A 25,487-nucleotide genomic window follows, 5' to 3' on the forward strand; every position below is an offset into this window, starting at 1 on the left:
CTAATCTCTCCCTACAGAGAGAAAGACATTACTTTTCAAATTTTTGAATTCAAGTCTTTAGTAATATATTCTAATTCAAGTCTCTACTATATATATTCTTCTGGCTTAATGACAGCAGTAATATGCTTATTAAATCTCTTATAAACTGACATCATGTTTTAATGTGCTGTGCTTTAATTTTCAAAAAGGATTAGATTTTTTTCATTATTTAAAAAATTGTATGGAGTCATTATGTTTATGTATTTGCATGTATGCATCCTTGTGTAAATTTGAAAAGCTATGCATTGTCCTCAAATTTATATAGAGTCCTGCCTTTTACAAAGCAATTTCAAATGGCATTCATCTCAGACATCCCAAAACAGAATGATTGCATGAGTTTGGGTAGGGTCTCGCTTAGTTCAGCTATCGAAAAAAGAAGAGGATTTTAATATAGACACTGAAATATATTTGGCATAAAAGGCCACATTTACTAAGACATGCTGAACCTGTAGGAGAAAAAGTAAAAGCTGCTTGTTCTAAAACTCTCCCTTGAATCCCTCTCCGGGCACCCACGTCCAAAGAGGGCATGCAAAAACCAGAGGCCTGCCAGGCAACCTTAGATTTTAGGACAGAATAAGAGGATAAGGTCCAAAATGTGTGTGTACTGAGCAGCTCAAGGACAAGGGGAAAACCTCAAAGGAAAGAAAACAAAGCCGGAGCTTCTGAGGTTCCAGTGGACTCTGCTTTTTTACAATTGGGCCCGGGTGGGTGGTGGGTGGGCGGTGGGCGGTGGGTGGGCTGCACCAGTTCTCGCGTTTTCTTACAATCCCGCAACCCGGCCCGGCGTGCGGAGCCACTGCGCCTGCGCCCCGGAGCCCGGTTGGTGGGATGGGGGACCGGGGCGGGGCCGGGGCGGGGCCGGGCGCGCGGGAGATTTGAATTTCCCGTCGGCTGAGTTAAGCGCCCGCGCAGAGGTGCGGCTGTGCGGCAGGTTCCTCAGCAGGGCCGTGCAGCCTGGTGCGGCACAGCGCGGGCCCGGGAGATGGTGGAGGGACCGGGTTGTACGCTACACGGAGAGGAGATCCGGGCGCGGGTGCGCCCGGGCCAGGCGGTGACGGACGTGCGGGGCAGCGCGCTGCAGAGCCCGGGTAGGCCTGGCTCGCCTCCCGCCGTCCCGGGGGCTGCGGGCTCCTCACAGGTGAGCCGCTCCTGTATCTGGCTAGGGGACCAGCAGGGTGAAATGGAATAAAAACCCCATCGGATTCCCAGGGTCCAAAAATGTCATCTCTTGGCTCTGGTCCAGGCTCCACGGGGCCCCGCTTTTCCTAAAGTTTACCTTAACCTCACCTGAGGGAGAAGGCCGTGCTATTGCGCCTGCGCAGGTGGGAGCTGCTGGACCTCTGGGCTAAGGCTGCGATGGGGACGCCCAGGTGGGAAGTGATGGAAGGTGTTTTATTCCACGTCAGCTTGCTTAACTTCTGTACAACCCAGCGAAAGATGGTTTCCTTCTGGCTGGAGCTGCATTTTCTGCTGTTAATGTTATCAGATCTCTGCAACCTCTCACGTGTTTTTTCCTTCACGTTTTTAAGACAATAAGCTTTTAGGATAAAATTCTAGCTTCTCGCCTGCTTAATATTATACATTTGAGAATGTATCACAACTAATATATAATTCAGAAATCTCACGTTGAAGATTTAGCACCTACCTTCCCACTCAATTTAATATTGCCATCTAATGAAGGGGCAGTGAAACCCATTTTGGTTGCCTTAAGTGAATTTATTTCTTTTTAAAGGAAATTGTAGCACAGCTTCTTGCCACTCAGGCATGCATTGCAAATGGTGTGGTATTCATTTGGTAAGAATTTGTACTAAAATTATTCTGATTAAGCCATCATGCCTTAAAAGCCCTTTCGATGTACGGATGATTGTATTTCACGGATGCATGCAGTATTGCGCTGTACTTCAATTTCTCCTGCAAAGCTTCATGATAGCCTTTGGTCCTGCAAGTAAAAGTTGCCTGCTATGAAATTAGCATATGCTTACAACTTGAAAGAAATGAGGTTCTAAGTCTGAGAAAATACATATTCAAACTTGGAAAAAGTAAGTTTTGCATCTCCTTCCAATTGCTCTTGTATTTTATTTATTTTGGAATTATATGTCAGTTAGTACTCTGCACCTATTCTTTGATTATAGTGTTTCAAAATCATTTCAGGGCACCACAGAGATGGATCTTGAGTGGTCTCTTAAGAATATTAATGTTTAGAAAAATCACTCATTCAACAAAATTTTGAATACTCAAGGAACCTGGGGAACAAAAACTAACACTTCATCTTGTGGAGTCTTTTCTTTAGTTGGGAAGATACACAGACATTAAGTGAGAACAGAAAGAAATATAAATTGATAAGTTTTCTAAAGAAGAAAAGATGCATGGTTCCACATGTGTGGAACTTACAGGAAGTTCAGGGAAGGCTTTGCTGAGACAGTAACAATTAAGCTGAGGTATGAAGGGTGAGGAAATATGCAGACCTGAACTGAAGGTTGGCAGGTGGGACACTTCAGACAGAAGTGGGCTTCGAATACGTGAGGGATTTAAAGAAGCCTGGTGTGGCTGGAAAAAGGAGGATGAGACAGAAGGAAGTGGTTGGAAATGAGACAGGTTTGGGATTGCTGGGTTGGAGTCAGGGTCTTTGTAGACCTGGGTAGGGATCGTATTCATTTTAGGGGTAGTGGGGTCTTTGAAGGGTGATAAGATCCATTGACACTTTGAAAAGACCACTCTACCTTGCACAGGAAGAATAAAAGAGTAGAGGAAAGGCAGGGTAGCTGCTGTTTCCTCAGTTAGGCCTGGACTACAGGAATCCAGGGAGGCGTGCCTGGAGCTTGGAGGAGGGTGCTGGTGGCGGAGATGAAGAGAAGGGAACAGAGCCGTAATTTCGAAAGTAAAGGCAGTAGGGCTTGGTGATGGATGTGGCATGAATATGTTACAGATATCATAATTTACATCATTCAACAATATTATATTTTGTTTTAGGTCTTAAGCTTGCTCCTGAGGATACATTGATGAGTCAGATACAGTTCCTTCTGTGAGAATCCCGCTTAATGTTTTAACTAGACATCACCTCGTTGGTATTTAGGCCAAAAGCATGAACATTTCCTTTAAGTTTGTGATTATCTTTAGTGGCAAGGCATAAAGTGCTTTTGAAGAACTGTTACATTTAATTTTGTTATGAGAAATAATAACCCCATGATAAAGGATTAACCTGATTCTATAGATGAGGAATGTGAAGCTCAGTGTGAGTTTACATAATTAAGTTGCCCAAGATCACATGACTAGAAAGGGGTGAACCAGGGTTTGAACTCCATTCTTTCAGACCCCAAAGCCTACACTGTGAACCCAAGCTCCCCTCGGTTATAAATGGTTCAGTAGGAAAATGGCTGTCATTGGCAGGAACACCATACTGCTCAGTACAGAGTGGTGATTATTTATTAACTGGAGAAGTGAGCCTTTTTGGCTGTGTCTACACGATTTTAGTTTTGTTCAGTTTAGTTGATTCTCTTACCTAACAGCTTCCATTCCCATGTTCACAGTGCAGCCTGCTAATATAATACAAATGCTTCGTCAGTGGTTGGGCAGTTATTAATATCACTTGGAGGCAATACTAAGTGAGGTATACCCCTTAAATGAAAAGCCTTGAACATAAAGCTATTAAGTTTAATACCTTGACATAAAGAGGTATTAAAAGTTAGAACAGGTCTTTATGATTGGGATCAGGAAATCTAGTTCTATGGGAACTGGCTTTGAAAATCAATGTGAAATGAATAGTCCCTTTGTGAAAATCAATATGGAATGAATAATCCCTTTGTGGTTATTGGGAATATTATAAATATTTTGCCAAGGCTTCACTTTCTGGGCTTTTGATCTAAAAAAAAAAAAAAATCTTTGTAAACGTGAAGGTTTTTTTTGTATTTTAGAGGGTTGTTAGATCCATAGTAAATTTCATCAAAACATGTTAGGTTGTCACAGATCTCTGGCATGCTCATTACTGTAACAGGTAATGATCCCATGTTTTCTAGGCCTTTATGCCAGAGAGTTAAAGCTATTTAAAGATTTCTGCTATAGGCTTAGTTTTCACAAGGCAGCAGGTGAAAAATAACTGCATACAATCTTTATATTGCAGTAAACATGAAAAAATACAAAGGAGAGTTAAGGAAATATTAATTGGGCATTAAAAATAAATGATTTAAACTCCAGATAATCATTGTACCAAAAAACCAACCAAACAAAAACAAAAACACCCCCAGAAAAACCCGCCTCTGTAGCTACAGCTGTAATAAACCAGTTACTGTGGCATAGCCTTCCCCTTTGCTGCAGTCTGAAGTTCGTAGAGGATGTTTTAAGGCATGTTCCTTATGACAAGTGATCCTCACTTTGAAGAAGGGAGCCTAGCCATAGAAGGTACCAGCATTTGCTAGTCGTGCATGCACTATATTATTTCTCTGAGTTTTGATCCACTGTCTTGTCAGCATAAAATTATGCAACTCTGTAAGCACGTTGCATAAAACTCTGCTGGAGCTTGTGGAACCTTATGGTATGAAACAACAGTGGAATATAAATGAACGTATCTGGTTAATGAGCTGTGAAGAGTCAATTCTCTGATTTTAATTGTTGGATAGATACAATATTTAGTGGAATCGGTGTGTAATCTGCATATGTTTTCAATCTCCTTTCACCAAACAGGATATGAAACAGTTTATTTATAAGCATTCGTTTCACTTGAAACATGATCCTCTGGCTACCCCATCGCCCCTTAAGATCTGATGAATGTATTTAATCCATAGCTGTTCTTACTCATCTTGATCAGCCCTTCACCATGTCTTGAACACTTCGTTTAGTAAACATTTGAATGGATGGAGAAGAGCAAAGTCTTGAACACTGCAAAAATAGTTTTGATGAAGGATTTAAAAAAACTCAGCTCGGAATCTTTGTTTTATAGTATGTATTTTGTTATGTACGTTAAATGGAAATTCCTGTTACAAGAAAATAATGAAGCTACATAGTAAAAGTTTTCCTCCCTCATTTCCCTTCTTCATAGTGGGGGGAAAATCATAGCTCATTTTATTGCCATTATACAAAGGAATGAGCTAATCCACAGTGATTCATCTTCTGGCTAAATGAAGCTTATTCGTTTAAATCCAAAGAGGTTTTAATTGCATAGAATGTGCTTTATGGTACTTGCTTACCTTCTCCAGTGGGTGCTGACAGTGGTTTCACCTTAACGACTCAAGGTCACTATTGTCAGCGGTGAGCATTACACGGAGTCATGGAACAAGGGTTAACAGAGAACGGATAGCAGTCTCTCTCGGATGAGAAATCTCAAGAAGATGACTTTCCATGGCCATTGGACCTTTTACCAAACACTGAAGTATTGGGAGTGATGTGGAGAAAAGAGCATCAGATCATCCTGATTTTGAATTCCAGCTCTTTAGTTACTTCATCAGCTGGAGGTGCTTATTTATACTCACATCTTTGCTTATTTGGACAGGATTAAATTAGAAGACATATAAAACTCTTAGCTTGATGCCTAGCAAAGTAAACGTCCTGGTAACTGTTCCTTTTTCTCCCAGATCAGGGCTTTCTCGCCAGACCCATTTATCAGAGGCATGACCTAGTCCCTTATGAAGGGGTGTAATCTTTTGGTGCCCTCTTATTGTGTATAAAGCATTTAGCCTCTGAGTAAGTGCTCATGGCCTCTGCTCTTACAAAATTGTAGAATATATTTTGATGTAAGGGCCTAAAGACCTCTATTTAGGGGCTTAGAGACCATTTTAAAACTAGGTTCTTTGATGGTTTAAATTGGTAGATAAGTGACTTCTGATTACTGAAAGTATTGTCGTATTAGGAAAATAAAGCATGTGGGAGATGAAAAGGAGAGATTATGAATGTAAATACGGTATTATTTTTCTCCTTTCTGGGGAAAATATGTAACTGCACTAGAGTCAAAACATATATCCATGGAAAAGACTTATTCTGTTCTGAAAAGTTCATCTTCCTTGTTCACCCATGAATAGGCAGGATAAATGGTAATCAGCACAATAAATCATGTACTGTCTCCGAAGATGTATGTTGTTTTGACGATTTCATATTATTAAGCCACTTGAAAATGGGAAGGTGAACCCTTCTCAATCATACTTAAAATTGTGGCAAAGGAGATTTTCACCTCTATCTCAGGGGATAAAAAAGGATGAAATGCTCAAATAATACAGTAACAGGATTATAAGGGTCAAAATGAGAAAGTCAAGTATATATTGGGCAATTGTGTATAGTTACAGCAAAGATAATAGGCTTGTGGAAATTAATTTTTGAATTTGTATGGGCGGCTGAAGCTTATACAAAGAGGTGATAACCCCAGACTCCACAGTAGGACAAGTGAATATCTTATCAATCTTGGGTTTATTGCAAAAGCCTTGCCCAGTTTGTACGCAGGAGCTCTCAAAATAAACGGAACAAACCATCACTGGTACACCAGAATTTCCCCTTTAAATGAAGTTTTTGTTTTTTTTTTAAACAGTTAAAAATATATGCAGGTGCTTGAGATGGTCAATTATACGTTGAAATTTTTATTTTGCCCTAAGTATATTATCTAGAGCTGATTATTTTAGAAATGATAGTATACTGGGAATCAGGTGATTTGGGTCAAGTGCTCACATGATAGACAACTGGATGAAAAGATGTTTTTGTATCATCCTCCTGAAAACCCAAATAAGGTATTGGATAGATGTTTTCAAAGCAGCCATTTAAATGCTAAGTAAACATCTTAAGTAAAAACCAGCCCAGGCTGGGACTGATTGCTGAAAAATACATTAATCTCTTCCTAAACCTTTCCATAAAATTCTTTTTACTTTATGGGAAATTCTGGTAAATATAGTATTTTACATCCATCTAGCTTTTGGTAGTCATGAGAATTTGGTCCTCTTATATTTAAGCCTCACCCCATTGCAGATAATTAGCAAAAAAGAGACTAGGGTGTTAATAATTTTCAAAGGAGATGAAACAGGTGGTAGAGTAGAAGTTTTGGTCAAGAAACCTTGGGAAAGGTACAGCAAGATGGGGATGATGGGTGGGGAAGACAGTGAGCCTTTATCTTAAAGCCACACTCAGTTTTAAGAGGGAAAGAAGGAGGATCCGATTAACCCTACAGATGTTTCCCAAACTCCAGGCAGTGTGTGAGGCCCCCAGGGATATTACACACCAGAGTTACTGTCCCCAGGGAGCTTATGGACAAATAAGGGAACAAGTCACAGACAGATCATCGCTCAGTTTGTTAAGTACCATCATAGTGGTTGTAGGGAACACTGTGCTGGGTTTGCCAGGTTGAAAGCCTCAAGGTGATTCCTCTTCTCAGGTGAGGAAATTCTAGTACCAGAGAGAGTGACAAACCATATACGTGAGCAAGGAAGAGGTTGTACTAACATGTCATTTTAATTCCCAAACACCTCATCAAGTTTTAAAAAACTAATTCTGGGACTTCCCTGAAGTAGTTAAGACTCCACGCTTCCACTGCAGGAGGCAAGGGTTCCATCCCTGATGCTGGTTAGGGAACTAAGATCCTGCGTGCCTTGCCAAAAAAAAAAAAAAAGAAAGAAAAACAAAAAAACAAAAGCCCCTAATTCTGACTCATAGTTAAGCCAAGGGCACTCAGCATCTGTAGCTAGAGCAGTCTCTGCTGCACGAAAGTCACTGGATGTGTCAGGTCTGTATGTTTCCACAGTGCCTGCTTCTCCACCTGTGGTCACTCCTCCACCTGCCCTCTGCCAACACCTGTGTTGTAATAATCACCTTCATCAGGCCATAAACATCTTTTTTCAGTATTTGTAGAGGTTTCAATATTGTAACTTTGCACATTTCTTTTTTCAGTGGTATATTCTGTGTTATTTTTAATTGCAGAGAATGCGGTACACCACCAGCACACCTTTGAAGATTTGGTTTGTGGTTCTTTGCAGCTCTGTCCATCAAGACAACATAGTTCACTTTTCATGGACAGCTGTGTGAAGAGACTTACTGGTCTCATGCATTTTAAGCATATTGGCCTTTGTGTTTTTTGATTCATCTTCCTCTGTACAACGGAGCTTATTTCCGAGGGCACGTACTCCTCTTTGTCTTGTTAATAAGTGGTCCAGTACCCCTAAAGTTTTGGAGGGGCATCTGCTGAGTCTTTCTTTTGATAGATAGACAAATTTCCCATGGTTAGATCTGTTAGACTTTCTAAAATCTCTGATGGTTGACAGTAATTGGAGAGCATATGCTCCAGGAAAACCTTTGATGTCTTAAGAGATTAATCCTGGATGGAATTTTTTTTTTTTTAACCTGCCTCTCAGCTTTGGTTCTAGAGGGTATTTCAGCTGTGCTCTCTGTCAGCTACACGTGGAACCAAATTTCCCACAATGTGGGTTCTATGCAGTCCTGAGGCAGGAACTAATAGGAGCATTTAGCGCATAGTTAGAAATTCTCCAGGGAAAATCTAAGATAAAAATCAGGATAAACTAGCTTTGAGTTTCTTCCTAATAGACGTTATTAGGAGCCCTAGGCATTTAACTTTTGGCAAGAAAAGGTCGAGGTTTTCATTAAGAACCCATACATTTTACCAGGTTTTTATGGTTTCTTTTAGTTAATACCTTCTGGAATGAATGTCACAGTGGTTTAAGAGTAAGTGGCACAAACATTTTTGACATGAATTGTACTCAGATATTTTGTTTAGCTAATCATAACAAAGCCTAGGGATGTGTTACTGCTAAGTTACATCTGGGCGTTTTGATGATGGGACAGTGTTAGGTGGCTCAGTGTAGTCATTGAACAGTGAGCAGTAGTCCTTACAGAGTGGAAAACTTCCCCAGGAAATGACCTCGGTTTTCAGGCATCTAGAACAAGGCCTCACACATAGTGGAAGGTCAATAAACTTTTCTGAAATGAATGCATTCAATTCAACAGCCCTGAATGATGCATTTTAAATGGGGAGGGTTGTGTTTCCAGATGTCACAAGCCACTTTTGTCCTCAGAGGATGTTGAAGTTGTAGACATAGCCAGGTGAGTAACATGAACTATGGTAGCTGTTGACTGAGTTTTAAACTAAATGGTGTAAGTTCTTGGCAAAACTGTTAATTGAGTAATGTGAGCAGACTTCACAGGAGACAACTGGGATCCATTGACTGTTTTATTAGATATTGTGACACTGCTGTCTATTTGAAGGTCACCTTGTCTGTCTCTTCCAGGAGCCATTACAAAACGAGGTAAAGTCAGAATTAAGGAGAGGGAAGGCCATCTGGGCAGGGAACAGAGGAGTAGTGTGTGCTGCAGTGGAAGGACTCAGAGCCCTCCCCCTGGGATCAGAAACCCAGAACATGAACACGGAGGGCGTGATGCACGCAGGTTCTTAGACAGAACATAGGGATATACGTCAAGCCTGGAACAGGGAAAGATGTTCCCTCACAAGGGGATCAAGCACAGGCCGTGAGGGTTCTTTATCTCCCAGAAAGGAAACATTCCAGGTCCAAGGCGGGTGAAGGGTGTGCAGACTGGCATGATGACCTTTTCCTGCATACTGGATAGATGTTGTGTTTTAGATTTAATGTGTGAAAGTTAAAGGATTAAGGAAGATGCAAGCGCTGGGGTGACAGTCATAGCAAGTTCCCTCCCACCCTAGAAGTGGGGGATGCTGCTGTGGCGTCCAGGGCTGCACATGTGAAATGGGGCCAGATTCACGGCCAGCCTTGGCTGAGAACCCTAACCGAAGCCGGAGGACTGGAGAGGGCGTGGTTAAAACCAGTTTCTAGTACAGAATATTGGGAGGGGATGAGAGGTTGTTGGTGTTGGAGCGATGGAGACACAAGCCCCTGAACCATTAATTTAGAAAATGAAGGTTTAAAAGATCACAAGACCTTACATCCAAGATCCTGAAAATATAAAACCTAGTCCATGTTGAGGCAAAGGTTATTCATAACAAATCTGTATCTGCAAGTGGCAGTGTTAAGTCTTGTGCAGTAGAAAAACATCAGGCTTTTTGGTGCTTCTCAGTTTAGGGTTCTGATTCATTTATAAAAACAAGTCGGACTTCCCTGGTGGTGCAGTGGTTAAGGATCCGCCTGCCAACGCAGGGGACACATGTTCGATCCCTGCCCCTAGAAGATATCACATGCTGCAGAGCAACTAAGCCCATGCGCCACAGCTACTGAGCCTGCACTCCAGAGCCCATGAGCCATAACTATTGAGCCCCTGTGCTGCAATTATTGAAGTCCACGAGCCTAGAGCCTGTGCTCCACAACAAAAGAAGCCACCACAATGAGGAGCCCACACACCACAATGAAGAGTAGCCCCCTTGCTGCAACTAGAGAAAGCCTGTGTGCAGCAATGAAGACGAAACGCAGCCAATAAATAAATTAATTAATTAAAAAAAAGGCAAATGTGAAAGAATGTTTTCCCCCACTGAGTACTTAAGCTGCTGTGCTCGATAATCATTGATTGGTGCTAGAGTTCATCCAGGAAAGAGAAGAGAAATCAGAGGCAAATGTCCTGAGGACATGGTGACACGTGTCTATAGTTCCTGGTGCTAGAATCTCCCACAGGTTCCTTTTTTTTTTTTTTCAATTGAGGTATAGTTGTTTTTACAATGTTGTGTAGTTTCTGCTGTACAGCGAAGTGACTCAGCCATATGTACATATACAAATATCCCCTCTTTTTTGGATTTCCTTCCCATTTAGGTAACCACAGAGCACTATGTAGAGTTCCCTGTGCTATACAGCAGGTTCTCATTATTTATCTGTTATACATATTAGTGTGTATATGTCAGTGCCAATGTCCCCGTTCATCGCTCCCCCCACCTTCCCCCCTTGGTGTCTGTACGTTTGTTCTCAACATCTTTGTCTCTGTTTCTGCCTTGCAGACAGGTTCATCTGTACCATTTTTCTAGATTCCACATGTATGTGTTAATATATTTGTTTTTCTTTTTCTGACTTATTTCGCTCTGTATGACAGTCTTCTTTTTGTGGTTCGTGCAGAACTGCAAGGCTGTCGCTTTTAATTACTCCTGCATATTTACTCATTGGTATCTCTAAGTCTGTGACTGATTTCCCAAGTCTTATTTTCAGAGGAGAGATGTAAAGCCAGTTCTCTGAACTTCAGGCAGTTGGGAAATTCTGGCGTTGGCTGTAGCCACTACACCTGTGAATGGACTAGTGGAAGAATAGTGTCTGTTCTTGTCTTAGTCTGCTTGGGCTGCTATAACAAAATACCACAGACTGGGTGACTTAGACAACAGAAATTAGTTTTCTTACAGTTCTGGAGGCTAGAAGTTTAAGGCCAAGGTTCCAGCCAATTGTTTCTGGTGAAGCTCTTCTCCTGGGTTGCTGATACCCATTCTTTTCACATGGCCTTTCCTCTGAGCATACAGCAGGGAGAGAGTGCAGGAGGGAGAGTGTGTTCCCTGGTATCTCTTCTTATAAGGATACTAATCCTATTGGATCAGGGCCTCACCCCTATGATCCCATTAAACCTTAATTACCTCTTAAAGGCCCTATTTTCAAATACAGTCACAGTGGGGCTGAGAATTTCATCATAAAGAGTGTTGGAGGAGACACAATTTAGTCCCTAGCAGTTCAAATTAAATAATATTTATAAAATATATCCCAGGAATAAAAAATGGTACCAGTATACATACTGCCCAGCTTAAGAAAAAGAGCATTATCTCTGTCATCATTTTATATGTCATTACGTTATTGTTACTTGCAAGGCTAGTCGATTTATAATGTTCAGTAAATATATTGTAATTCTAACAATATGTTACTTGGTTTTGCATGCTGATAGGAGGAAGGAATAGTGAGTGAGTTTCTTTCTTCTTTATTCTGAACATTGCAATTGAGGAGGAAGAGAGGAGCCGACCTCAAGTCAGATTCCTCAGGGGGACCCCAGGCTTTATCTGTGATACCCTGTATCCCACAAGACTATGAAAACTGAAGCTCTCATGCCTTACATTCAGTCAATGCCTTTCTGATAAAAGCTGACCTCACCTTTGATGTTCGCTCTCACTTTTACTTGGTTTTTAACCTCTTTTTCTTCTTTCCTGGCTTATGAGATCACCATTACAGGTCAGAATATCTTGTTTTCATATTTTATCCACCATTTTTAGCTCTTTTTATCTGAATGCTCTTCCAAGGACCTTGGCTATACTTTGGAAATGGAACACTGTGCTGTAGTTTTAGCTTTAAAACAGTCACATCATTTTCCTGTGCTTTCTTTCATATGCACAGAGCAATATGGTCCTAGAAGAAATTCATTTTGATTGTGTGCCAGTGACTTTTCTTTCACTTAATTCTTTTTTTTTTTTTGACCTCTCTCTTTTTAAATGACTGCCTAGTAATTTGACAAAATATATGTAACCAGCTGATTACATTACTTGACTTTTTAGAGACTATTCTCATTGGGATGCACCTGGGCATGGAGTAATAAAAAAAGTTAAGAATTAAATTATGATTCTGTTTCGAGTTTGTATGTGTGTTTACTTGTGTGTATGTATTTTCTCCTAGGCAGCTGCACTGAATAATAATAAAGATTCCAGCCAGAATATCTCGAGACTCCTTAATGGACACATTTACAGTGGTGTGGAAACTTTGGGGAAGGAGCTCTTTATGTACTTTGGGCCAAAAGCTTTACGGTAAGATAAACCTGTACAATACATCTTATCTCTCTGTGTTTAAAGGTGTAGACGGCTTTTCTTGCAGTTTGCTGCATGTCACATTTAATCATGTAGAAAGTACTCCGTTTTTAAGAGAGCTCTTCTACAAGAGGTTGAGATTCTATCATGGAAAGCAATAAACAGAAGAATAAATTGTGATGTCATCGTTACTTGGAGGGCTAGTCACTTTATTACTTAAAAAAAAAAACAAAAAAACGATAGTCTGACAGGGCTTCCCAAGGGATATTAGAACAATACAGCTCTGATTTGCTCCTTCCCAAGACTCCCTGTGGTGCTGTTTTCTCCTCTCATTTTCACCAAATGTTTATTGCATTTAGCAACATCATTTTCTTTGTATTTATAACAGTTGCTGGTTTGGTTTGAGTGTCTCTCCAGATTTTTATATTTTTCTCTCCTCTTTCTCCGAAGCCTTGGATGGAAATGGAAACTTATTTATAGATTTCAAAAACTTTCTGCATAAGTAACTGGTTCTCCGCTATTTCACAGTGCTTATGAAAATTCATCGCTAACATATTGGTTGACTTAAAGATAAAAATGTCAAAATGTATGTAATCACCTATCTAATTTTTGCAAAAAATATGAAAAAAGGCCTACAGATTAATATGTCTGTCAAATCTGTCTTCTCGGAGTTTAGTCTTAGCTATTGCAAACTGTGAAGTTTGAATCTTTTTTAATGTTTCTTTAAGATATTAAACACTTTTCACCTTCCTAAAAGTTCTGTTACCAGACCCTGTGCTTCTAAGTAAAGGTAATGGTCGCAAAGAGATAATATGAGTGTATGATTCTTATTTATCACATTTCATCTATTGCATATTTAGAGTACTTCAGACTTTACGTGATTGTGTTTCCTTTGACATGTTCTTTCTTCACTGTCAGCAGCTGCTGTCCTTGGGTAGCGTTGTCCCTTCATGGTTTTTCTTAGTCTGGAAATGATAACATCAGCACACGCCTCCCGGTTCATGCAGCAGCGATCTACTGCAGGCTACATTATTGTGGTAGAAGATTGATTGATGTGATTGAAAATTCTTTGCTCCGAACAGAGTAGAACACAATGGGATCCATGTAAGATAGTTGAAAGCATTGATATGTTATTGATTCTCTGGTGTGAGGTGCAGATTTATTTCTGTAGAGTGAGAGGGAGGTTTTTATCATGTGTTCTCCACCAGACTGATAAGGGAGGCATCATTTCTCAATGCAGGACTGTCAGCAAGTGTTCCATGAAGTTCTAAACAAGGGCAATTGTTTCTTCAAACTAAGTGAACTAGTACCATCCCTGGCGAGTACCTGTCTCAGTATATGCATAGGGAGTAGTGTGGTACTAACTCCTTTTCAATTTCCTACAGCCTTGACTACTATTTGATGTAACGATTCAAGGTCATTGGTGGATCAGCTGTTTGAATATGAACCGAGCAACCTAAAATTACCTGTATTCCCTTTCACAATGTAAAACAAGTTACAAAATGCTCTCCTAACCTATGCTTCTTAGGAGAATGGATGACAGTATCAGAGAAATAGGATCCTGTGTGAGGCTGCAGGTCTGTGAGCATGAGATAGAAATGTAGTCTTCATTTCTGACCTCTGTTTCCTCCCCACCAGGCTGGTCTGCTCTTAGAAAGCCAATAGCAGCAAACATGCTTAATGATCGCTTACAGTTTTCCCTCAATAAGCAGCTTCTCACAATTAAAATTGCCCGTGGATTTAGTACATCTTATAGGCCAGGCCGTGAATCTTCCTGGGGTTCATTTGTTATGAAAGTAGAATACAGGCCTAGCCCCCTGGAAGAGAATCCCCAGCATAAAATCCACACTTCAGAAAGATACAAATTAGGCCTTGACTATTTCTGTTGCTAAAAGATGTATCAAAGAGCTGGAAGCACTTGGAATAGTGCCAGAAAATAATAAAAATGATTTGATACACGTTTATTTTAGGAGCACAGTTGTGTTATGTGTGATTAATACTTATACTATTTGTGAACACTTTACAGAAGCTCTTCATCTGTGACAAAAAAAAGTCATGTTTAAGGTTTTGTTAAATATGTATCAAATACTCATTAGAGCAAACTGAGAAATAATGAACAAACAAGAATAAACTTATACCTTCACAATCCCACAACCAAATAGAATCTCTTTTAACCGTGGATGCATGTATTGCCGGGACTATGTGTGCATATATCTGTAACTCTGTTCACCCAAACACACCCATCCTACGGGCTGCTATTTTCCTTTTTTTTTTAATTAATTGATTAATTTGTTTATTTTTGGCTGTGTTGGGTCTTTGTTGCTGCACACGGAATTTGTCTAGTTGTGGAGAGTGGGGGCTACTCTTCGTTGCAGTGCACGGGCTTCTCATTGCAGTGGCTTCTCTTGTTGCAGAGCACAGGCTCTAGGTGCACAGGCTTCAGTAGTTGTGGCATGTGGGCTCAGTAGTTGTGGCTCAGGGGCTCTAGAGAGCAGGTTCAGTGGTTGTGGCTCACGTGCTTAGTTGCTCCATGGCATGTGGGATCTTCCTGGACCAGGGATTGAACCTGAGTCCCCTGCATTGGCAGGCGGGTCCTTAACCACTGCGCCACCAGGGAAGTCCCCAAGCTGCTATTTTCAATCAAAATGAGCACAGCTTATATTGTGAACTTAAATATATATATATATATATTTTAAATGAATATCTTTTCTAAAACACTTTGCTATTTCCAACTTGTGATTTATATGACTCTGATTGTTTGCAATTACATACATACTCAGAGACCAGAAACTGTATCTGAAATATTTTGGAGGCTTTGCTGTTGTAGTGAAGCATTATACATTATCAATTTTGTAATTTTGTAATTTACTGGAGCTTGAGTGATATGATCCTCTAAAGAGAAATGCAAGAGATAATGTGACAGTTCTTTTCAGTTTGCTGAAAAGTCTTTAAGGAATCCATGATATGCTACTTATAAGAGGGTTTTACAGCTTAAACATAGTTTTGTAATCTGTCACATAACATGTTAGGAAAAGTTGGAGTGTGATAAGGACTCTTATTTTTATACTTTTGAGTAGTAAATACCTACTGTTTGTCCAACATGCCCACTTATCTTCTGGGGACAGCAATTCCTCTGGAAACTGGTCATCTGGTCACAACAACTGAAGAGTGCAAGTTGAACTTAGCATAATCTTACTTAACTTTCTCTCCTCCTAAGTCGATTATTGGGTCAGTCTGAGTTCTTCTGTGAGCTTTCTCAGCTGGAGCTGAGGAGGGTTAGGCTCTCTGTGATGGAGGGAAGCTGGGGATGTGAGGCCTTAGGACTTGTAGGTGGCCATTGGCTTGTCCAGAAAGGCAGTGTGAGGTGATGGAAAAGTACGGCCAGGCTCCACAAAGCAGAGAGAATCCCAGATGCATTTTAGCCCCTAATTCCCCTTGTCCCTAAGATCCAGCCACATGCTTGCCTTTCCTGCAGTTTGGTTCTTCAGCCTTCCTAAGACCCCATGAGCTACCAAATACCCCTTAATGCCTAAACTTTTTGAGTTGGGTCTCTGTCACTTGCAATTTAAGAAAACTGACCATTAAAGTAATCTACAGGTAGAAAAATACATATTTTTAGTTTTTGAAATAGTAGCCTTTATTTTCTATTTCAGTTACCATAATGCTTTCGTGTATAACTGGAGAGAATATGGAAATCTTTACCTCAATCGTTTACATTCCTTTCTGCACCTGACAGCCTACAATGTCACTAGTTCTGCCCCTTTCCTTTTCTTGCTTCTTTTCACGATACACATTTTATTGCAGTTTTCCCCAGATTTTATACAAGCCAGTTGTAAAACATTGAGATAGTTCCAAAATGTCTAAAGGAAAAGTAAGTACCACCCATAATTACTACTGTTGAAAAAAACCACTCAACAGTTTTTGTAAATATCATAGATACAATCTAAATTGTATATATGCCACATATAGTTTATATTACATATTCATGAATTATATGATATTGCATATTATGGTTTTTATATAAATAGGAATTTTAATCTATATTTTTCTTTTTTACATAATATGCATATTGCATTGGTCAATCTCAAAATGTAACTTATTATTTTTAATGTGCACAAAGTGTCCTACTGTATAGATGTATCATCATTTTTTAGTCAGCTACCTACTGATTAGCATTTCCCCCCATTTTTCACTCTAATAAATAACTTGCAGTTAACATCCTTGAGCACTTATCTTTTATCATTTTCATACTTTCTTAAGATAAATCCCTAGATGTGGATTTGCTGCATCTTGCTTGCTGGCGCTTTTTTTACATCCATTTTGAAGACAAACGGAAGTCTATCATGAGTGGGAAACAAAGGCATTGCACTCCAGGGAGTGACTCTCGCACGGCTCTGATCATGGAGGGCTTATCCACACTTCTGCACGGTGATACAAGCCTGGAAATGTGTTAGCGTACAATCCATGTGCAGCGCTACAATGCCTGTGGCAGACTGGGGGCTTATCACAGCAGCCTCACTTGGCATACTGTTCTCAACGAGTAATTTTTATCTTAATTTTTGAATGGATTTTAAATTTCCTGTCTTACAGTTGTAACATCTGGGAAATCTTTGGGTCTGGTTCTGTTGACTGATTTGTCTCTTGACGTTGAGTTTTTTATCTTTATCTTATTTTTTTAGGCACCATAATTTTTTTTAATACCAGATATCATATTTCAAAGAACAATAGAGACCAAGTTAAATAATATTTAAGTCCAGAAGTAGCAGTGCCTCTTCTCTCAGGTCACTGGTGTGGGGGATTGAGCGAGTCTAGCAGGTGGCTGAGCTTGCTTGGGTTTCGCTGTGTTGTAGCACCTTTCATGTACCAGCATCTTCAAAACCTGCAGCTGCTCCTGCTCCTGTCTGCCTCGTGTGGGGCGTGGTGTGACCGGGGCTGGTTTCTCTGTGTTTCCACTCCACTCTCAGCTTTCAACAGACCCTGCATATTCCTGTCCTACGGGAGTCTCTCCACATTCAGGTCCCCACACCCCTGGGGGTAGACGGCTGTTGCCTGTTACTTCATGAGAGGTTCATGATGGGGAAACGGACGTTCTTGTTTCTTCCAGACCAGCTTTAATCTGGGGCAGGCCCTGAGCACGTGGGCCTCATGGTTGCAGTTTTCTCAAGGCTGCTGCCCCTGTCCTCCCTAAGGCAGCCACACTTCCTTCCATGTGTGGGTGACCTCAGGTCAGAGAGAGTTTCCTTGCTCTCTCCCAAGGGCGCTGATGCCTCCTCATATCACTGCAGGAGTCTGTGCCAAAGCTGATCCCCTACCTCACCCCTGGAAGCAGAGGGCTTTTGCTTCCGCTCTTCCTTAACAGCAGTGCCCTTGGCTTGGGCCTGGGGGTAGAGGGTTTCCTGCCCTCCCCCGTGGCAGACTGTTCGCTTAACCTTGTTACCTGGTGCAAGACTTCTTCTGCCCACAGAAAGTTTCCTGTTATTCCTTCAGGGCCAGACAGCTTTTTGTTTGTACCTCTCTCTTGGCTAGAGCAGCTTAAAACTTTTTAAGACTTCTGCTCATTTAAGAGGCATGTTTGAGAAGCAAGGAGACAGGTGCCATGTCACCAAGGGTGGCTCTTGCAGGTCCCCTGCCATGACTCACATCTTATTTGGCGATGCCCATGGGAAAGAGGTTACAAGTGAGGGCATACTCTCCTTGTATCTGGGGCTCCAGGGATCTAAACTGTCACACTAGCCATGCTATTTAAAAGTTTGTTGAAAATATTAGCTGTTTTCTTCTTATCCATTTCTATAGTAGCCATCACTTTCGCCTCTGCTCTGCCACAGGTGGAATAATTTGTGTGTCTGTCTTTCCACAGAAGGGCTTGTCACTCTTTGGAATGTATTTCACCTGGCTGCCTGCAACCTCATGTCTCTGATGGGCTCCAGAAAATTTAGGATTTTGTAAATATTGTGATTTTTCTCTCCTTATGAGGGTAGGATCCATATTCACTTTTAGCTTCTATATCCTAAGTAGAAGCAGAACTCCCTTCTTCCTCTTCAACGTGGTTAAGACCCTATCTTTTTATAACCTCTTTCTTTGAATTCCGAGTATAAGTTTTACAATTTTTATATTCAGCTATTATACACGCTGTTATCCATATGACACTTTGACCACTTGATAGTTTTCAAAAGCAGCTGCCTCATTTGCATGTGTCGTTTTCACTACTCTGAACCTGTGACGGTGCTGTTGTTGATGCTGTTTATGTTTGCTTAAGGGTGTTCAGCTTATCCTGATAGTTATGGCAGGGAGAATGTGGCTGATGGTTAGAATAGCATCAGGTCTTATTTATTAATTTGTTTTAGGCAGTTTCCAACTAGAGGAATTTTCTTACTATCACTCCAACTTCTAGTTAGGACATAATTTTTATATTAGAATTTTGGCTGTAAGTGACAGAAGCCCAACTTAAACCAGTTTACTAATTATTATAAGAATATGGGTGTCTTTTGATACCGGAAGATAATGCAGTCAAGCTTCAGGTAGAACTGGAAGCAAAGACTAAACGCGATGAGGACTCTCTGCATTTCTTGATTCTGTTCCCTGCTGAAATCTACTGCCGTCTGTGTCTCTGCAGATAGGCCTCTCTTGGCTTTTCTGGTGCCTGTGTGGGGGCATATTACCCTAGAAGCTCCCATGATAGATCTCCCAGTGCTGTCGAGAAACTGATCTCTCAGTGGCCCAAATAAATTCATCAGGAGAACGCTGACTCAGCTTGACTCAGGTTTCCATTCCTGAATCAGCTGTGTCCACAGCACGGGATCAGAGGAAGGGACAGAGATCACCGCAGGTTGGGCCTGAAGCCCACCGTGGGCAGGCAGTCATGTTATGTAGAGTGAATGATCTCAGGTGACCAGTTGGATTGGGGGTGGATGGAGCTTGAGAGGATCAAGAGATAGAAACAAGCATCTGATAAAATTTTCCTAAACTGGGTTGATGATACTGAGGAATCTTGGAAAGCAAATCCGACTCTTGAATGCTGAGGTAATAGGGGTGTATATCCCAGTTTATAAAACATCACTATGACAGCTGTTGTTCTAACAGTGCAGGTATTTACTGTGCCTTGAAAATTTTCATGGTACTGATATTTCTTAGTTTAAATATAGTGTTCTTAACCACAAACAAAATTTATTGGTTTATTGGGGCTCAGTTATCATAACATTCTCTATTTCATAAAAATGCAATTTATTTATTATAAAAATAGTTATTTTTATGCACATTTCCCCCCAGATAGATTTATAAGACCAAAAAAGACATAACTTATTTGATTTGGGGTTCTTATTGGGGCTACTCCTGCATTTGTATTGGGTCTTAACCTTTGAGATTTTATATGTGGATGCAGTTTCATTATAGAAAGTGATTTAGAATCCAGTTTATGAGCCATGCAGCTGGGAAGATTTTAGGTATGATGGCTTCTGGGCATGACAGTGGTACACCTTTCACGGGGGTTGAACCTCCATCAGCTGAATTATGGAGTACTTACAGGCACACATAGTTCCATTTCGGGAACTACGGGGCATGTAAAATGCATTTATGATTGATCGTAGGGCACACAGAGTTTAAAACCCACATTTTTAAAGTTAGACTGGTTCACCTTGTGCAGTATTATAACACGGTGCTTCGGAATTAGAAGCACAGAGCAGTAACATTTGCTGCCAAAAGAGCCATATTTATTAACTCAACAAAGCTGTAAGGAGAAGGATTTGAAAGGCAGAACACAATATTTCATCTTGAGAATCATTTCTGATGTTCATCATCAGAAGTCTCATAAAACCACTTTTTCCCTTTTTTTTAAACTGGACATACCAATCAGTCCTATAAAAACGGAAAGGCTGTGGATTTTTCATCACTGCATTGTGGCTTTCAAGTTAACCGTAAATATTTGTAAATCCCCTCTTCCCAATACATATAAAGGTAGAAGGAAACTAAAAGAATTGAAGACAATAGCATTTTGACTTGTTCTTTTAGTCTGAAAAAGTTTGCAAAAAAATGTTTCATTGTGTTATCCCTAAGCAGGGGGTAGAAAAGAGTGTCTTAAACTGTAGATCTCATTTTGGAATACGTAAACATTTCCAATCCACTGTGGCTAGGAATAAGGAATGTGAATGTTGGTGGCTTTGAGGAATTCATAAAAACACCAACTATAGGTAGTTTAAATGTAGCCTCATCTCACCCCCAGCCTTTGGGTCTGAGAAAAAGCTGAGAGACAGTAGACTGTTGTGTGAATGAAAGATACTTCATCTGACAAGAAAAGAGAACAGGGGTATGTTTTCTTGGGCTTATTGTCAGGGCCTTATTATTTCTCTAGAAACTTATTTATTTGTGAGTTGAAAAAATGATTGCCACATCTAGTTTTATAAGGATACAAAGCCATTAACAGAAAAAATATGATATTAGCTATCATTGTATGCCCTTGAAGTGTTTATTGTGACTACCGTTTGTTTGCTTACATTCCAAAAACTGAAGGGACAAAACTTTGATACATGATACACTTTCTGCCGCTCAAAGATGTGTTTGCTTTTGTTCCAGGATTCACTTCGGAATGAAGGGCTCCCTCATGATTAATCCACTTGAGTCTAAAAATAAAAATGGAATTTCTCCTGTTTTTGAAGTACAACTCACCAGAGATCTGATTTGTTTCTTGGACTCATCAGTAGAAATGAGGTAAAAAATTAAATTAAAAAGTGCTTCAGCTTCAAACTGCCGAGTTGGCTCTGCAGTTGGGCTTGGGAGGTCACACGTGGAAATAAATAAATAAATAAATAAATAAATAAATAAATAAATAAATAAACAAAAATTTTAAGAAGTGGTTTATAATTGATAAAACATCGTTTTAAAAGAGTCTTCAAATAACATAGTTTGTTAGGGTCCTCGTTGTTTGGCTATGTAACTCATAAGCTGGTTAACATGAAGTATTTATGTTTATATCAAAGCTCGTTTTAAATGACACATGGTGAATCGTAACCAGGCACATGATTAATGTGTTTTGTTCCTTTCTATAGAAGCTCCACAGAAAGCCAGCAGAGAATAAGAAAAATGGAAGAATTAGATGTATGTTCACCTAAATTTAGTTTCTCGAGAGCAGAAAGTGAAGTGAGAAAGCAGAGGGGACGGATGCTGTGTGACGTGTTAATGGATCAGAAAGTGTTGCCCGGGGTGGGGAACATCATCAAAAACGAAGCGCTCTTTGACAGTGGCCTCCATCCCTCTGTTAAAGTAAGGCTTTAAGTATTTTTTCAATGATTCCTGTATTTGGAAACACTGTGAAGGGACCAACGTGGAACACTTAAGTCGGCATGGCAGCAGCACATTCTTCCCAAACGGACGGCAGGGGTCTTTGCTCACGTCAGCTTCTGCGTGAGGCCAGCCCGGGCCACTCTGTGTTGCCGTGTGCATCCCCACCGCCCACGTCATCCTCCCCGGCTTCCGTAACTTGCTTTGCTTTTTATTTTCTCCAACCACCGATCACTGTCAAGTATAGCCTGATATTTACTTGTTGTATATATAGCTTAAGACCTGGCTTTTGCTAGAACAGAGTCTCTCAGGAGGAAGTTGGTCTGTTTGGTTCATTGATGTATCCGAGCATCTAGAATACAGTGTCTGGCAGGTGGAAGGCATTGAAGAAATAGTCACTGAATGTGTGAATGAACTAAGTTTACAACTTTCTTTTAGTGTCTGGGATATTAAATCTACACTCTACACACTCACATATTCCTGTTTATAGTTATTCATGACATTAGAAAATGCTGTTTTGGTGGAACGGTAAGAGTAGAAGCCAGGAAGCAGAGACTAAGGAATATGTGATCAGTGGGGAAATGAAAGCAAAATTTAGAGTAATTGTTAAAATAGCGTAGATTGGAGTGAAGGGAAAATATTAGACTGCTAGAGGGAGATGTCAGGACAAGGACTGGGTTTTTAGGTTTTTTTTTTCTTTTTCTCGTTCTTCAACTGCAGAGACGTGAACTTATTTATATGTTGGAGGGGAAAAAAAAAGCTAGCAGAGAGGGAGAGGTTAACATTGTAAGAAAAGGGAATGGTGATTAACAGGACCAAGTTGTAAGACAGACAGAGAGGTTAGAACTCAAACCCAGGTGGAAGGATACATATATTCTAGTTTCCAAGGAAGAAAGCTACGTTAGGGCTTTTTTTATCCAGACCCCTACCCTCTATTAGCTAAATCATCTTTTGCATGAGTCCAAAGATACCTATTTGTTTTGTGTAATTGCTTCCCAGATATTTTTTATAAAATCCAAATCAGTAGGAAATAAATTTTCAAAGAAACCAGTTGATAATTATTGTAGATTCGGTTTTGTTTGTTGACCCTTGGAATAAGCTAGTCAAATTTCTGTAATATGGGAATAATGAAACAGGATTTTAACAAGAATGAGCTTATGAGCTTTTTAAAATCACCTAGATCTCTGTGGAAAATGTTTTTGAAAAAAGAACACAGAGTGTTGTTACTCAGAGCATTTTATTATCTTTGACAAACTGACAATTTATTTTTTATCAGCACATCCAGCCAGCCATTCATCTAGTAAAAGATCATTTGCCCATAATGCCTGGGGGCTAAAAATTAATGTTTCTGAAGTTTAGCTATTAGCTCCCTAAAAGCACACGTACAATGATTGAGAAAGTGTAGTTTAGCATTTTAAGATGTGACTGAACACAGTATATAAGATGCGGTAAGAAATAAATGAGTTTGAGAAGTACGTATGTTTTAAACTTTAAATCAATGAGAAAAATAGATAACATGTTTAGGATTATGTTGATTAGATGGTTTTAGATTTTATGGGACTGATAAATTTATTTCTGTTGTATAAAGATACACATAGGTATTCATATACACAACAGAGGTGAGTCAACAGACAGAATTTCTTCTGAAATTACCACTGAAACTACATGACATGTGCCAAAGGATGATTAATTCTGCAAGGGTAACCCTGAGATTTATGCTAGGCTGCGTCACAAAAAAAATTCTTCAGTAAGCTCTGTTTCTGAGTTCTTCCATGTGTTAACAAGTGCTTTAATATTAATGCATGTCTATAAATTCATATCTTTTTAAAGCTTGATAGTGACCTTGGTGGTCATCTGCTCCTGTCCCTGTTTTCCCCTCCTCTGCTTCTTTCTGGTCATTTTTTTTTTTTTTTCTTTTTCTTTTCGTCCTTTCCTTTTTCTCCTGCAAGACTTCTCAAGGTGGCTGTGATAGGCAATGCTGGGATTTGGAAGATTTCCATTACAGAATAGATACTTAATAAATACTTGAATTTAGAATTAAAGTTTATAAATAAGAATGGTATTTTTTCTTTTTTTTTTACTTTTTCTAAAATCGAAGTATAGTTAATTTGCAATGTCATATTAGTTTCAAGTGTACAGCAAAGTGATTCAGTTATACCCACATATATAATCTTTTTCAGAATCTTTTCCATTATAGGTTATTACAGAATATCAAGTATAGTTCCCTGTGCTATACAGTAGGTCCTTGTTTATTTTATATACAGTAGTATGTATCTGTTAATCCCAATCTCCTAATTTATCTCTCCCACTCTCACCCCGCTATACCCTTTGGTAATCATAGTTTGTTTTCTATGTCTGTGAGTTTATTTCTGTTTTGTAAATAAGTTCAAGAATGGTATTTTTTATCTGTAGTACTATCACTGAAAAATATCGACACTGTTAATAACGCTAAATAGATACATGATTTTTAGAAGAGAGGCATGTATTTCGAACCTATTTCCAGTTCTCTTAGAACTGGCAAGTGGTATTATTTTTCTACAGTAAAGAACAAATTATGAAACTGTCCTGAATTGTTTTCCTATTTTAAGGTTTGTCAGTTAACAGATGAACAGACCCATCACCTTGTGAAAATGATACGTGATTTCAGCATTCTTTTTTACAGGGTAAGAGCAAAAAATTTTTCAGCTATGTAAAATGTCAATTATTTCTCTTTGATGGCACCAAAAATGTCAAGGCTGTAGGTAGCCATCTAGTGGTAAGAGCACAGAGGTGCAATGGGGGGAGTGATGTTATGGGCGTAATAATGTCGTGAAATTTTAGGTCATAGGTCAGTCCAAACTTGTCTAACTGTAACTATATTACATTATCTTTATAGTAAGTTGGGGAATGGCTATGTTAGCATTTTACTTAGACTCTTGTTCTAATTTTGGACATATAAAAGTAACATAGGTAACCTAGAGAGAGAGATTCAATGCTTTGGGATAAACATAGACTTCAGTTCAATCAGATTTTGCCACTTAACATCTGTGTGGTTAATATTATTGAGGTAACTTAATTTAGGTTTCCTAATCTGTAAAATGGGATCATAATATTTCTCTATCACAGAGCCTGTTTTGAGAATAAGTCCTCACTAAGCTGTAAATTTTGAAAGTTGTATATAGAGTTAAGTAAACACATTTTATCTTCAAAGTATCATAAATATGTTTTTTTCTCCACAGTCCATTTTCTTTATTCAAAATGTTTGTTTTTACTATTGTCAAAAAGTCAGGTATTGTAGGATTCTTCGTTAATTGGCCTAACGTGTTAATGAGTCTCTTCCTTTACATACCTGTCCTGAGTATCTATGGCTGTCTTAATATTATATATGCTCACTTATTCTTCTAGGGAAAGATTACAGATAACTCCCCATTTTCTGCCCAGATGAAGATGGGTGTTTCAAGACTTAGCTTAAATTAATATGAGTTGTTCGTGTGATTTTCAGCTTGTAATATGCTGCTCCATATTTCTGGGCTTTTAAGTTTTCACACTGCTGCTGTAA

General features: G+C 39.6%; 1 protein-coding gene across 2 annotated transcripts in view; it reads left to right on the forward strand.

Annotated features, from left to right (window-relative positions):
• Positions 1 to 958: 958 nt before the first annotated feature.
• Positions 959 to 25,487, forward strand: part of NEIL3 (nei like DNA glycosylase 3) — a 41,807-nt gene continuing 17,278 nt past the window's right edge. For both annotated transcript variants that reach the window (XM_057697896.1, XM_057697897.1), the window contains exons 1-5: positions 959 to 1,177; positions 12,552 to 12,679; positions 21,245 to 21,379; positions 21,718 to 21,931; positions 24,538 to 24,612. In XM_057697896.1, coding sequence (XP_057553879.1) covers positions 1,022 to 1,177; positions 12,552 to 12,679; positions 21,245 to 21,379; positions 21,718 to 21,931; positions 24,538 to 24,612 — 708 coding nt within the window. In that variant the 5' untranslated portion in view covers positions 959 to 1,021. The remainder of the gene's footprint in view (positions 1,178 to 12,551; positions 12,680 to 21,244; positions 21,380 to 21,717; positions 21,932 to 24,537; positions 24,613 to 25,487) is intronic.

This window comes from Hippopotamus amphibius, chromosome 10 (assembly GCF_030028045.1).
Source record: "Hippopotamus amphibius kiboko isolate mHipAmp2 chromosome 10, mHipAmp2.hap2, whole genome shotgun sequence".
NCBI lineage: Eukaryota > Metazoa > Chordata > Mammalia > Artiodactyla > Hippopotamidae > Hippopotamus > Hippopotamus amphibius.